Raw genomic sequence first — 13196 nt, 5'->3', positions numbered from 1 at the left:
GTATACTGATATGTAGTTACCTTGAAACAAAAAGAACAGCTGACACTTTGGGAAAATCATTACTTTTTGCATGTATTTGGTCAAAAACAAACATCAGTTTTCACTCTGTTACCATCAACAGAGCCAAACCACTAACATGGGTAAAAAAAAAAAAAAACTGCACACTAACCTGAGATTAAAAATTATTACATAAAAAATGAAATTTAAACTGTATTTCAATCTATCAAAAATAACCTTTTTTTTGTTTTTTGTAAAAAAAAAAAACTATTCTCATTTCAGTAAAGTGATACTTAAGTTACTTTTACTTCAAAGGGAAACAACCAAAACACAGAAGTGAATTTCACACGTGGTTTTGTTTTCTTGGAGACTGTTGTGATCTCTGAACTGCAGAGAAGCGTCACTTCGAAGTCTAAAGGGGGATTTTAAGAGGAAACCAGCAGTCGTATAGCAGAAAAAAGAAAACCCGGCTGATATCGCACTCTTGTATACCCAAAGGTATACGCAAAGTATAACAGGAAACTGATCGCACAGCTTAAGGGGAGTAAAGTCACATTAAACCTTGATGTTGGGCTTTTCTTAAATGTGCCAGATCATCTCTTTAAAGCATTAAGTGACTTCTTCTTGTGGAAAAACCAATTGTGCATCCAAATACTATTTCTGACCTGCTCTGAGCTGAGGAGCGACGTGTCGATCAGCTTTCTGTCGTATGGAACCAGTGATACTGTGTCGAAGGTCAGGAAGTTGTGTCCATACTGTGGAAAAGAAAAGAAGGAATTGTCTTTACATTGTTTTTATCATGCAATTAAATATTGACATCTTTGACTTAATTATTCAATAAACAACTGTTTTGTTCCTACCTTTGTATTCACCGGTACAGTTACAACAATGTCTTCAATCCGGATCCCAAAGTCATTGTCCTTATAATATCCAGGTTCTATTAGACAAACACAGTCAGTTTGGTATTTTTCTCCATTCTAATATTTGTAATATGAAATGAAAGGTTGATTTCTTCTAAAGTTACTGTTTTTGCTTTGTTGGTGCTTCCTACTATATAGAGATTGGCATAAATTGGCATAAAACAAATGACTGATTTTATTCCTGCACAGTCTGGACTATCTGATTATACGGATCATATCATAAATACGTAAAAAAAAAAAGAGGTTCTGTTCATTTTACAACACAAAAAACTATGCATGTGGATTTGGTCTCTAAACTTGCAGTCCAAGTCCTCGCATAAAAAATTTAAAAGTCACCAGAGTGCTTTTCCATCTGCAGAGGAGACCAGAGACCTTGGAGGGTTAAAATAATCCCCATGTGGAGCTGTTTGTGGTGGATTTGGATCTATTTTGAAAAAGCAGATAGTCTCACCAATAGACGTGAACATGCCGGCTCTGAAGGCAACATTGTTGCTCTGGAAGCCAACCGGCCCTGAGAAAATATGACAATATTATGTGATTAAGTTATAGGGTATACAGTATGCCAAAAATAATAATAAAAAAACCCTGTAGAAGCAGAAGTTTAAAAACATTTCTGCCACAACACATGACACAACACTGTAATACATTTAATTACCAACATAGACGAGTTTTATGGAACACCAATACAAGGTTAAATTTAAGAACTTTTTAAGACCTTTAAAGCAGTTTCAGAAGCATGTCGCCCAGAATATGAAAAAATATTAAAAAACACCTGGTATGATGGGGTCCATTAACTCGGCGCATCAGTTTGTTCACCTTTTATCAGTAAATTATGCTTTAGGCAGTTCTTACATATGACATGTAACATTTTTCCCTTGAAATCATTCACCAGTCAAATTATTAGTTACTATTATTAGTTATACAAACATTTGGTGGTTCCAGCTTCTCAAATATGCTTTTTCTTGTCTCTGTACAGAATTTTTGCATTTTTGCACTGCTGACAAAACAACACATTGACTGACATCAACTTAACATGCCATATGATGAAAAATCGTAAAATAGGCCATGAAAAACATTATAGAGCAGTTTTCTTTGAAAAAAAATCATGAATTTTGTCCAAAAAAACGCCATAGTATACTATGTCGAAAAAAAATGCCATTTTTTCAACATGTCGTAAAAACATGCCATATGGTGAAATAATGTAAAGTAGGCTGTGAAAAACACTATAGAGCAGTTTTCTTTTTAAAAAAAAATCATGATGAACTTTGTCATGATGATTGAAGGGCTGCCTCACACATGTTAAAGGATTGCCATTTTTTAAAATTTTCTCAAGTTCAGTCAGTGGCCCTGCTGTCATCCAATTCTATTTAATGTAAAATCTTAAGCAGGCTCTTGTGCATCATATTCACTGAAATGTGCTTTTAATCTGTGTTAGGACTGTGTATTTTGAGTATTTGCATAAGAGAACATGGAAAATAAAAGAGGGCCGTACATTCATGAACTCCAAAGTAGTTTCCAACTCCGTGTCCTGTGCCGTGGCCGTAGTTCAGACCCACCTGCCACAGCGCCCGGCGACCCAGCATCTCCATGTTCACACCTGTTGAGAAACAAAAAGGCCACACAAAAAGCTCGCTTCAGACACATCGCTGCTCCACTCACAGCTGCTGTGGAGGAAGGGGGCGCTCTAGTGGTACGACAAGGAAGGATTTCAGGGACGATAAATTGTAAATATATTAAACATGCATAAATGTTCTCCATTCATACCTCTTGTTCCTGAGGGAAAAATGGTTCGAGAAAGCTCAATGTTTCCCATGAGCACTCGAGTGAAGGCCTCCTGTAAAGCAAGACACGAGGTGAATGACAGGGAACAGTATTATAAAGGGTGTGAATCATATGTTTTATTAAAAAGCAAACATTCTAGCTCATTTAATTAAGTCTGATTGAATTGAATGAGTTACCCTCTGCATGGCGGTGGGTGTTCCCCAGTGAACGGTCCGAGTGATGTCAGTGGTCCCGTCTCTGATGGTGGTGAAAGACAAGGTGAGTCATTTCAAACACACTAAACATGAAGTGAAACTGGGAGAGTGTGTGAGCAGAGAATTTTTACTCACAGATACTGGCCACCAGAGTCAACAAGGTACATCTCATCAACTGTCAGCTTCCTGTTGGTTTCTTCTGTCGGGCTGCAGCACAGAAAAATAGGAAACAATAACAACACTGCACACGTGTGATGGTAGATAAAGGGTGAGATAGAAAAAAAAACATAACAGTTGACTGTTTTCTAAAGCATTTGTGGGTTAAAAACTCAACTGTGATATGATTTTAATAGTAACAGACGACAGAGGAGCTCTTTGAGATACCACTAAGCTCAATTCTATGTTGGTTTTGGTCGGTTCTGACTTTTAGGTATCTTATTTGACAACAACAAAAGTCTGGAAAATACACTGAGCTGAGTGATACTATATGGACACAAATAATGTCAATCAATGAGATGATGGTTTGATTCCCAGTCAGCAACACCTTTACAACAACAACAACAAAATTAAAATTAAAATATTCCAGCTGGAGCAGCAATAAAAAAGCACAGACAAACAAACAAACAAAAGCACAGGCAGACAAACAAACAGGACCAGAGAAAAAATACCGGAATAGAAGATTTTTTAAAAATCACACAAAATAACCATCTCGTTGGAATAATACAGTAATTTTGATCATTCAAGTATGTGTTCTTAACTGAATTCTACATGATGTGTAATGTTTTATGAAGGATATTTACAGGTGTAAAAACAATAGAATTACCTATAGCACATAAAGATTAAAAATGACGATAAAACAGTTTTTCAACATTTTAATATTACAGGATCAATACCCCCTTTTTTTGCTGTCATTAGTTTTAGAAATATATTGATCAAATTTGTGAAAATTTGTGAAATTATGATAAATTTGCACACATATTTTAACAGTCCTGCAAATAAATAAAGAATAATTGTAAATGATTTTCTAAAGTTATATTTTTGTATTATTTTACATTAGATTTGTGAATTTAATGTCTATTTTTTGTAATTTTCTTGATATTTCTTTGTATTTCAAAAACACAGAAAAAAAACATAAAAGATTTTCTTTAGAGTGAAGCCACCAGTTTGGATCTTTTTCCAGCCAGATTTCTGAGGGACGATGCCAGCGTGGGTTCTGGTGTAATTACTCACAGTGCACTTACCCATACATCAGGGTAAATTCCACTGAGAATTGAGCAGAACTGTCATTAAGCCCCTTTTTAGGAATAAAAGCAAATCAGATGCTGGAAATGACAGACTAGTATCCATTTCAAACATCAGATGCGTCCTCCTGGTATGCTTGAGCAGGCTGAGGAGTATTTAGTCAGACGGTCTGTTGTATGACTTTCAGTCTGGCACCAGAGCAGCATCCTCCACTGACACCTGTTTTATTCATCTGCTTGCTGATGTTAAACAAAACCATCGATCTGTCTTGATTTGCAAACAGGCTTTCATTTTCTGAATCGAATGCTGTCAAAGCTACAGTACACAGAGTGTGGACATTGCACTGTAAAATGGTTTACCTACAACCTAAACATATTATATGAGGGGCGCCACAGAAGCCTATTTTTGGATGTCAGTACTTCAGATGTGGAGAAACTGTTGTTGGAGAAACTCAGACATTTCTGCATTATTAGTATCAGAGAATGATGTCATTGAGATTCAGTCTTAGCAATGAACTGGAGAGATGCTCAGAGGGTAAAACGGAAAAGAAGATGCTGTCAAGAACAATAACATAAAGTTCTTTGGGTTTGTAATGATTCTCAAATTGTTTATCATGTGCCTGTCACCCTGTGAATCTTTTGTTGCTAAAACATCATCATAAAAAACTTAGCCAGAAAGTTCCTGCTTTGGTTTTTCAACTTTTCTGTCAAGAAATTTCTTGTTTACTCATGACTCATTTTGATTATATCTGTTCTGCTTTTTACATTAGTGTGATGGCATTAAAGAACAAAATGCAAAACATTACTAAGCAGTACTTGTTAAATAACCCCGTCAACATCATGTTGGTTGGGAGGAGTTTAGAAGGCTGAGACTGCTGTCCATACACAAAAGAAAATCAGTAAATCCACAAAAGTTTTCTTTGTTATTCTTTTTCTTATTTTTTTTAACACAAAAATATCACAGAAATTACAACAACAGATTGTCAACTTACATATTTAATGTAAAATAACACAAAATATGATTTTTATGTAAAGCTATGTGTAAAAAAATCTATATGATATGATAAAAAAGTATAGAATGATTTTTTTAGTGAATATCCATTAAACATTAAAAGGCAAATAGATAAATAAATAAATAAATGGTTTCTTCATAATGGAGCCTAAAATATTATTTTGAATATGATAAATTAAATACTTTATGAAAATATCTTTTTTGAGATGGTTATTTTACACAAAATTTTGGCACCCTTCTGCCAAAATACATATATAAAACTGCTGTTACAGATTTATTCTACAGGGGTACAATGACAGAAGCTACGTCAAATCATTAATGTATTAATGATGCTGAGTCATTAATGTAACATTTATTACACCACTGCCTGCTGTGAAGCAACCTACAATCATAAACCCAGATGTGTAATGTAAAGCTTTTAGAATTCAGATTTAAACCTCTTTATGGAACATAGATCTACAATGAAATCTTCAGTTGCATTTCTACTTCAATTTCTTGTTTTATAGTCTTTAATTATTCATTTTTCTATTTTTTTGTTGCAAAGGGCAAACATATTATCTCCTTGGCTGCGTTTTACGTCAATCAATGAGCTGTCAACACTGAAATCATGGACACCTGAATACTTGATTCCTCGGATGAAGCCACATCCGCCCAAAAAATGTCGGTAAGAAGATGAAGAATATGAGATGATTTTACCTGTAATGGGCGAGAGCAGCATTGGGTCCACTTGCGGAGATAGTTTCGAAGCTGGGCCCTCTGCTGTCCTTCTGTTGGCTGCAAAGATGTTCATATTGAGTGTGACTGTAATTCTAAGCATTTTCCTGACATAACTTTTGTCAGAATCTAAAATGTCTGAGTTCATTATACACATATCCACCATTCAGCCACAACATTACGACCACTGACAGGTGAAGCGAATAACATTGATCGTATCGGTACTATGTGGTGTTCTGGCTTCTGTGTTGATGAGATTTAGCCACCAAAATAAACGTTGTCCCAGAACAAACCCACTCCTTCATGCAAATGGAAATCCTGAACATCACTGGCTCACCCCCGCAGGAAAATGCACCCCACCACATCACAAAAACATCAAAGCATCAGAAACATCGTGGGGAACACGCCAATCACCCAAGATGTTGATTTGACCTCCAAACTTCCTAGACCCCATTCTGATCGAGCATCAACAGGATGCAGTGGAACGAGTTTGATTCCCAGAGGCCCCACTGCACAGAGCACCCAAAGGATCCACTGTCAACATCCACAGGACACTCTGAGAGGACCTCTGGTCCAGGCGCAACGATTCAGAGCATTTTTGACCACGTAAGGGGGACCAACACAATATTAGGCGGGTGGTCATGATGTTATACCTAACTGGTGCAGATACTTTGTATAAATATATTGTAATTTAAAAGTAGAAGCACACAAATACCGCATGTTGCTTCTCCTCCACCTTGCATTTGCTCTCACCTGCGACGATTATTGACGTATTCTGCAGCAGACAGCTCAGTCTCACTGCCCTTTGGAACAGCCTGCTCCAGCCACATCAGCAGCTGGATGACGGCGACTGCATCTCTCACCTGCACAGTCACAAAGACACGATAACGAGGAGAGTCTCGGGATCAATAGCGGCGCAAGACACAATTTAAATGACATATTTGGACATCGCTGGACGGGCTAACAAATGTATGAAGGCGTGTTCACTGAAGTGTTCAACCTGTCAATGAAAACCATCAATAAATATCCTGCTAGTTTGACAGTAAAGAGTGTTTTTCTGAAGTGGTGTGTATAGATGTTTGTGTTCATGTACATGTGGTTGACATACGTGAGCATCTCTCAGTATTTGCTGCTCTTTGTCGTCTTTCACAGCTTTAGTTGTCAACACAGGAGAGTAGGAGCTCGTCATCAGTTTGTCCTACATGGAATAGAAATGTTTTTATTACCATAAATATGAATATGAAAAACATATTATACTCTAATACCTATTACAGGAGAGGCTTTGTCTTCTATGTCTTATGTGTCTTATTTCTGTGTGAAACAAAATCTGCTGGGTTTGGAGGGAATTAAATCTTTCAAATGTGGTTGGATTTCTAAAAAGGAGGCATAAATTAGCAGTACGGAGCTAAACTGGGTTGTTAGACGAGGAGGAGGAGAAGGAGGAGGTTGAGCTGGGTTTTATACTGAATAAATATAACTGCTAAATGCAGCATGTGACGTTCAATTAAATTTAATCTATTCTTTTCAACAAAAGAGAATAAAAAGTGTTGCTCCAGCACACGGCATCTATACAACAGAACATACATCAGGAAACAACCAAGTATAATTACATTGGAACTGTAAAGCAGAAATCACAAGTGAGGAAAGAGTCAGCAGTAAATGAGGTTAATAATGCTGTTTTGTGGGAAATTGTCCTACTGTTGCAGAAGGATTTGGTGAAGTTGGCGGACATTTCAAGGAACAGGATGATATTGCTAGATGGATATGTCCATCCACAGCTGTTTGAAATGGTTTCTCAGATGACAAATGGTTGAGTTGTGGACATTCGAGTAGCATCAGCCAGCAGCCAAACAGCTCGTTCTCATCTTTCTCTTGTCTTCTGTGGCATCATGTCACTTGAATAAAGCTGCATTTTAAGGCCTTTTATAGTCACGGGTCAAAGGAGAGTCTCTGTACTGGTCACTTTATGTGGTTATTGTCCTTTAAAGCGGATTAGGAAGTGGATTAACTCAGAATTCATCAGTTGTTTTCTAAGTTGAAAAAGAAGACCATTTGTATGCTGCGTTTATATTTTTGTTTATTGTAATACGAGAACAATGTATAATTTAGATCAGAACATGGAAAATGTTTTGGTTTTTTTTTCATGTCGTGTTTTTATAAAGGGTCAAAGGAGCTGAGCAACAGTCTGGGGATGCCTCTGTCACATACACACAGTCATTTCATCCACTGTGTGTTTGAATCATTGATGAGTGCAGTTTTAATCAAAAATATTGATCCAAGCAACTGCAGACAGGTATTGACTCTCTCCAGCTGCGTTCATTAAGTACAGTGACAGTAAAGGATAAAACAAGCTATCACTAAGAGAGGACAAAATGGTCACATACAGTAACTAGAAAGAGATAAAATGCATACCTGAGGTGTAATGATCTCATAAAGTGCGTAGTTTGTGTACTCTGTTCCGATCCACACTTTAACTCCAGGCTGGGCCACATACGTCTTCAGATGACTGAGGACGTCTTCATAGTTTTTTAGCTGCACGCAGAGCGGCCCGGTACAGGAGGAGTTCAGATAGGCTTTTAAGTCGTCAGTCAGTCGGTTCGAATGAAGAAAGACCCTGACAGATGTGACAGAGAAGTAACAAGAAATGCTCCATGTCCTTGTACATAATACAAAGGCACTGACAATAGGTTTGTGTCTGACATCTGTAATGGGAGTTACAGGAAAGGAGACATAAGGAAGAAAAATATAAAGCAACCCAATTCATTTACACGCAAGTCATGGAAAATGGACTTACCAGATCTCATCCATTGTGAGAAGAGTGTAGGAGTAGAAGAAAGGATTGTATGGGATGTCATTCCCTCGCATATTGAACAGCCCTGAAACACAACATCCCTGACAGTCAGCAGCAGCTCACATGTTCATTTACATCTTCTACGAGATCCACTTAAGGTCACAAAGCTGCTGTATCTATTGTTTGTGTCTGACGTACGTGACTTCCTCTGTGTCCCTGTCATCTTAAACAGACTCGCTAATTCTGAAATCAGAAGTCGGTGTCAGGATCGGTTTGATGAACAGCACACCTCCTGCGTGGGTCTGAAGGAAGAGGCCTCGGAATAATTCAGTGTTCATTTACAAGACGCTGAACTAATAGTCAGGCACAGTCTGATCAAATCCTCTCTCATACTCTGCTTATTACAGATTGAATGAATTCAGGTGAATAACTTGTCCCTGATAATGACGGATTATAAAGTGATATTGACTAATAACACAAGTTACAGTGAAAAGTCGTTAAAGACAGTATCAACCCTTGATTCAAAGCATAGGGTTTGTGTATGTTTTCTCACTTCTGCGTGTTTGTATTCACCAAATCTTTAAAAAGGTTCATGTCTTACTATCTCATAATTTTTTTCGGTGCATGCATATGTTAGTAAGAAAAATATGTGTACAATTTTTGGTTACAGATTTTGTAACGTTAGACTTAAAAATTCATAAAAAGGGGTGGAGTCATCTCAATTGTTGTGTATTTTTCTTCACACATACACTACCGTTTAAAAGTTTAGGGTCTCCCAGGCAATTTCATGTTTTCCATGAAAATTATAATTATACTTAGACTGGACATTTCACTTAACTAGTAATCATCATGTAACTTTATACTCCTATACTACTACAAAAATAAATATGAATGTGTTTTTATAAATTGATCATTCCACCTTAATTCAACAAAAAGTTCACGCCGAACCATCTCATATTTATCAGATTTTCTTTCTGTCCATTCTGCGCATTCAGTAAACATGTAAAATCTGAGGTCATTGGTAAGAATAGTGTCTGAGTTGAAGTTAAATTGAAGATGGTCATTTGGTGAACTGAGGTGGAATGTATTATTAATATTTTTTTATTCTTACAAGAAAATATCAAAGATGCTTTTTGTTTTCTCTCAGCCAGCCTGAGGGTCTGTCTGTGTTTTACTGAGAGCAGCTGGCAGGGAGCCAAAGTGTTGCTTTTACACCTTAAAGAACAAGAGACCAAGTAGACAAACATTGTGGCTGCATGTCACGGAGAGACAACATGGTGTTAGTGGTTATAAAGAGTGAGGACCACAACAGCATTTAAACACCTTCAAGTAATATTTACAGCTAAGTTTCCAAAAGCATAAAACAATAACATTTAATTTGGATTTTAGAATAAACTGATATGTTCTTTTTGTAATGTATAGTGAGACACAGTTTTGTAACTTAAATGTATTTTATAATGTTCAGTTGCTCTGAGGAGAAACTCATCGCTGTTTCTGTGAAGCTGAAGAGCTACTATGAGCTGCAGTGACTGTGTTCACATTAGAGCCCTTGTAATGTATTTATATGATGCTCATCTCAACTGCATTTCTCAGTAAAGTCAGCTACTTACAGGCCGTTTCATCGAGCGCTGAAAGCAGAAGAGCTGTGGGCTCGTATGGATTGTCCCTCATCTGATTCCGTATGAGCTCCACTTTTGTCTGCCAGGACCTTTCTGCAAACAGACACATCATAATTTTATTTGCATCCACAAACACTTCATTCTCACCTGAGCTTTGTTATACATCTTCACCAATTAAACTTGGATCAACAGGAAGACCCAACTCTGACATACCAATATATCATGAAGTTGATAAAATTAACAAACGTTTGCTTTTTTCCAAACCTAAAGAGTTATGGAGCAACACTATAATGAATCTAAGTCCAACATTGTCTCTCCGTTTAGCTTTGTTTTGGTCTCCACCAACTTCTGATGGAAATATTAAGCATTAAGCCACTAATCAAACCTAAAGGTTCCGGGATCAAGACCAGCGACTCTCCAATGACCTCTATAATGGACAATGTATCACCATAATTGAAGGGCCAGTGGTGCAATGGATAATGTGTCTGACTACGGCTCAGAAGATTGTAGGTTTGACTCCTGGCTGGCTTAACTTTTTTGTGTCCAGGGCGGTCCAACTCCTCAACTCATGAAACATAACACCCCCTCCACCCCCCTCCATCACGACCACCACTCACAGACTTCAACATGGACCTCTGTGAACTCTGCCATTTTGCAGTCCTCAATTTATATCTACTGTGATATATTATTGTATCTACCTCATTGCCATATTGCACCTACTTTCAGTCATATTTGCACTATGTACGCCATATTTGCACTAGTATGTTATTAAGCTGCGTTTTTCTTATTTCTGTCTTTTTAATTTTTATTCTTATTATTACTACGTACATATATTTATCCCCTATCTCTTACAATGTCATTGTTGCACTGACTGCTCTATGTGCCTTTTTAATTGCCCCCTGGGGACAAATAAAGTTTTGAATAATTGCTCTGCTATGTTAACCAGACAGTTGCTTAACTTTTTCTACAGTATGGAGCCAGTAATATCTTGTGGGTTCATCAGAACATATTTACTGCAAACGATGCTGATGAGTGCAGAGCAAAACAACACTTAATTGCTCCTTACAGGTGAGAGTCGATAAAGTAAATTTATTTTACTAAGAACAACTCTGTTTTATTTGATTATTCATATAAAAATATTGATCAGTGCAGTAGCTCCCTTTGTAAATGTGATACTTCCAGACCCGCATCAGTGCTTTTCCGGTAACTTAGCCCTTTTCTTTGTCATGCTTGTCATCTGTAAATTTCTCATTACTTTATGAGCTCCACTCAGACATTCAGCCTGGTATAAAAACAAGCTTTCATATCCAATCTACTAGACAGCTTTCATAAAACACTCAGATCTGTACAGAATGCCTTTTCCAGATTGTGTTCAAATACACACACATACACACACAGATAGACCATTAGGTTTATGATGCTCTCCACTTGTTCCATTTGTCTATTCTCTGACCGTAAAGACTAATAAGGCCCATGGGTGTCCAGAAGACTTCCTCATCCGGAGGCTTCGCCAATCTGTCTAAGTTAGCGTTTGATCTGTCAGCCAGCCATAAAAATATGAACTGCTGTCCATCCAATTTGCAGGTACTTATCAGCACACTGATATAAGGCACCACACAAACAGACCAGCAGACTGCAGTGTGTGTACACAACATATACACACATGAAAGGAAACCCACGTATGACTCTGTCCGGCAGGCGTGTGAGGCTGTCAGGCGGGATGGGCGGTCTGTCCTTCCACACTTTGTCGACCAGGTTATCAGGCATGGACTTGAGGGTGCGATTGCTCGACTCCAGATTGATGGCGTACTCTTCCTGCGTTTCTAATGGAGGAAATTGCAGATGATCACACGCACTGAACTGAATCAATCACAAGTAAACAGTCTGCGTGGCGTCTAGAGGCTCCATCAATAATTCTCCATCTACTTGAGAGAGCACTTTATTGATGTTAACCTAGACTGACAGGAGGGGCAGAGAACTGAGACTCACTGAGCGAGAAGAGGAAGGGATCAAAGCCGATCTCGCCGCCCGACGGAACCTCGGAGATGAGCCACTGGGCCAGGCTGCTGACGGACACTGGAGAACATCACGCATGACAGACGGTAGTCAAGTTATCACTGACTTGAGAGAAAGTGACAGAGTAGTTGGAGAAGCAATGCTGCAAATATTAGATGTTTTTTAACCAATAAGATGCATATTAAATTAAATAAGCACAAAGTTCTTGGTAACAAAGTCTGGACAGAAAGATTGGACTGCACATCCATTTTACAAAACTGCAGTAAAAAACTGATTGCACATCAAGGGTTCTATCAATATGATTATCACAGTGCAGAAAACATTAGTATGCGTTAGCTAAACTGAACACTTGAAGGTTTAAAAGCTCAATAAGCAACATGTTAGAGTGATTATAAACATGCATTATTGCTTTCATAAATAGCAAATGACTATCTGGCTTTTATTCACTCTCTCTTGCTGGAGATTGTTTTCAGAAAAACACAAAGCAGAGTAACTGTTACAGTCTAATAGTGCACCATATGTAGTAGTGTAAATACCGTGTGAGATATGGTCTGGGTTTGGTAACTACAGTTATGTCTGCACTGTCAAAGTTGTGAATCTACGATATCCATAAGAGCTCAACGCATTGCAACTAAAAACGGACTATTCTGTATTTCTTTTCATCAATAAATATCAATTGTTGCTGTAGTGTTTAGCAAATGTCCCTAAAACAGGATGAACCAGTGCATTTGTTGGAAACCATTTCCCCAGCAGGTTATTTCACATTTGGCTCTCTAGTGAGTATTTACAGCAACTGGATGATGTACAGACGGATCATAAATTAAAGGAAAAGCTTTCTTAGTAAGTATTTGGCCACCACATGTCATCAGAACAGATGCAGTGCACCTTGGCATTGATTCTATGAGTCTCT

The 13196-nt window shown here is 37.7% G+C and overlaps 1 protein-coding gene across 8 annotated transcripts in view; it reads right to left on the bottom strand.

The window, feature by feature from the left end:
- Nucleotides 1-13196, bottom strand: part of xpnpep2 (X-prolyl aminopeptidase (aminopeptidase P) 2, membrane-bound) — a 59955-nt gene that overhangs the window by 1433 nt on the left and 45326 nt on the right. For 6 of the 8 annotated variants that reach the window (XM_051954861.1, XM_051954862.1, XM_051954857.1 and 3 more), the window contains exons 6-20: nucleotides 12260-12346; nucleotides 11950-12093; nucleotides 10262-10363; nucleotides 8655-8736; nucleotides 8273-8474; nucleotides 6969-7058; nucleotides 6614-6723; nucleotides 5843-5920; nucleotides 3029-3100; nucleotides 2876-2936; nucleotides 2682-2751; nucleotides 2410-2514; nucleotides 1369-1428; nucleotides 858-934; nucleotides 663-752 (exon numbers count right to left, since the gene is read on the bottom strand). In XM_051954861.1, coding sequence (XP_051810821.1) covers nucleotides 663-752; nucleotides 858-934; nucleotides 1369-1428; nucleotides 2410-2514; nucleotides 2682-2751; nucleotides 2876-2936; nucleotides 3029-3100; nucleotides 5843-5920; nucleotides 6614-6723; nucleotides 6969-7058; nucleotides 8273-8474; nucleotides 8655-8736; nucleotides 10262-10363; nucleotides 11950-12093; nucleotides 12260-12346 — 1430 coding nt within the window. The remainder of the gene's footprint in view (nucleotides 1-662; nucleotides 753-857; nucleotides 935-1368; nucleotides 1429-2409; nucleotides 2515-2681; nucleotides 2752-2875; nucleotides 2937-3028; nucleotides 3101-5842; nucleotides 5921-6613; nucleotides 6724-6968; nucleotides 7059-8272; nucleotides 8475-8654; nucleotides 8737-10261; nucleotides 10364-11949; nucleotides 12094-12259; nucleotides 12347-13196) is intronic. The other 2 variants (XM_051954860.1, XM_022214584.2) reach the window with 2 other exon arrangements.

The sequence above is a fragment of the Acanthochromis polyacanthus genome, chromosome 10 (assembly GCF_021347895.1).
Source record: "Acanthochromis polyacanthus isolate Apoly-LR-REF ecotype Palm Island chromosome 10, KAUST_Apoly_ChrSc, whole genome shotgun sequence".
NCBI lineage: Eukaryota > Metazoa > Chordata > Actinopteri > Pomacentridae > Acanthochromis > Acanthochromis polyacanthus.
The sequence above is the reverse complement of the archived record's forward strand: the minus strand, read 5'-3'. Positions and strand labels throughout refer to the sequence as shown.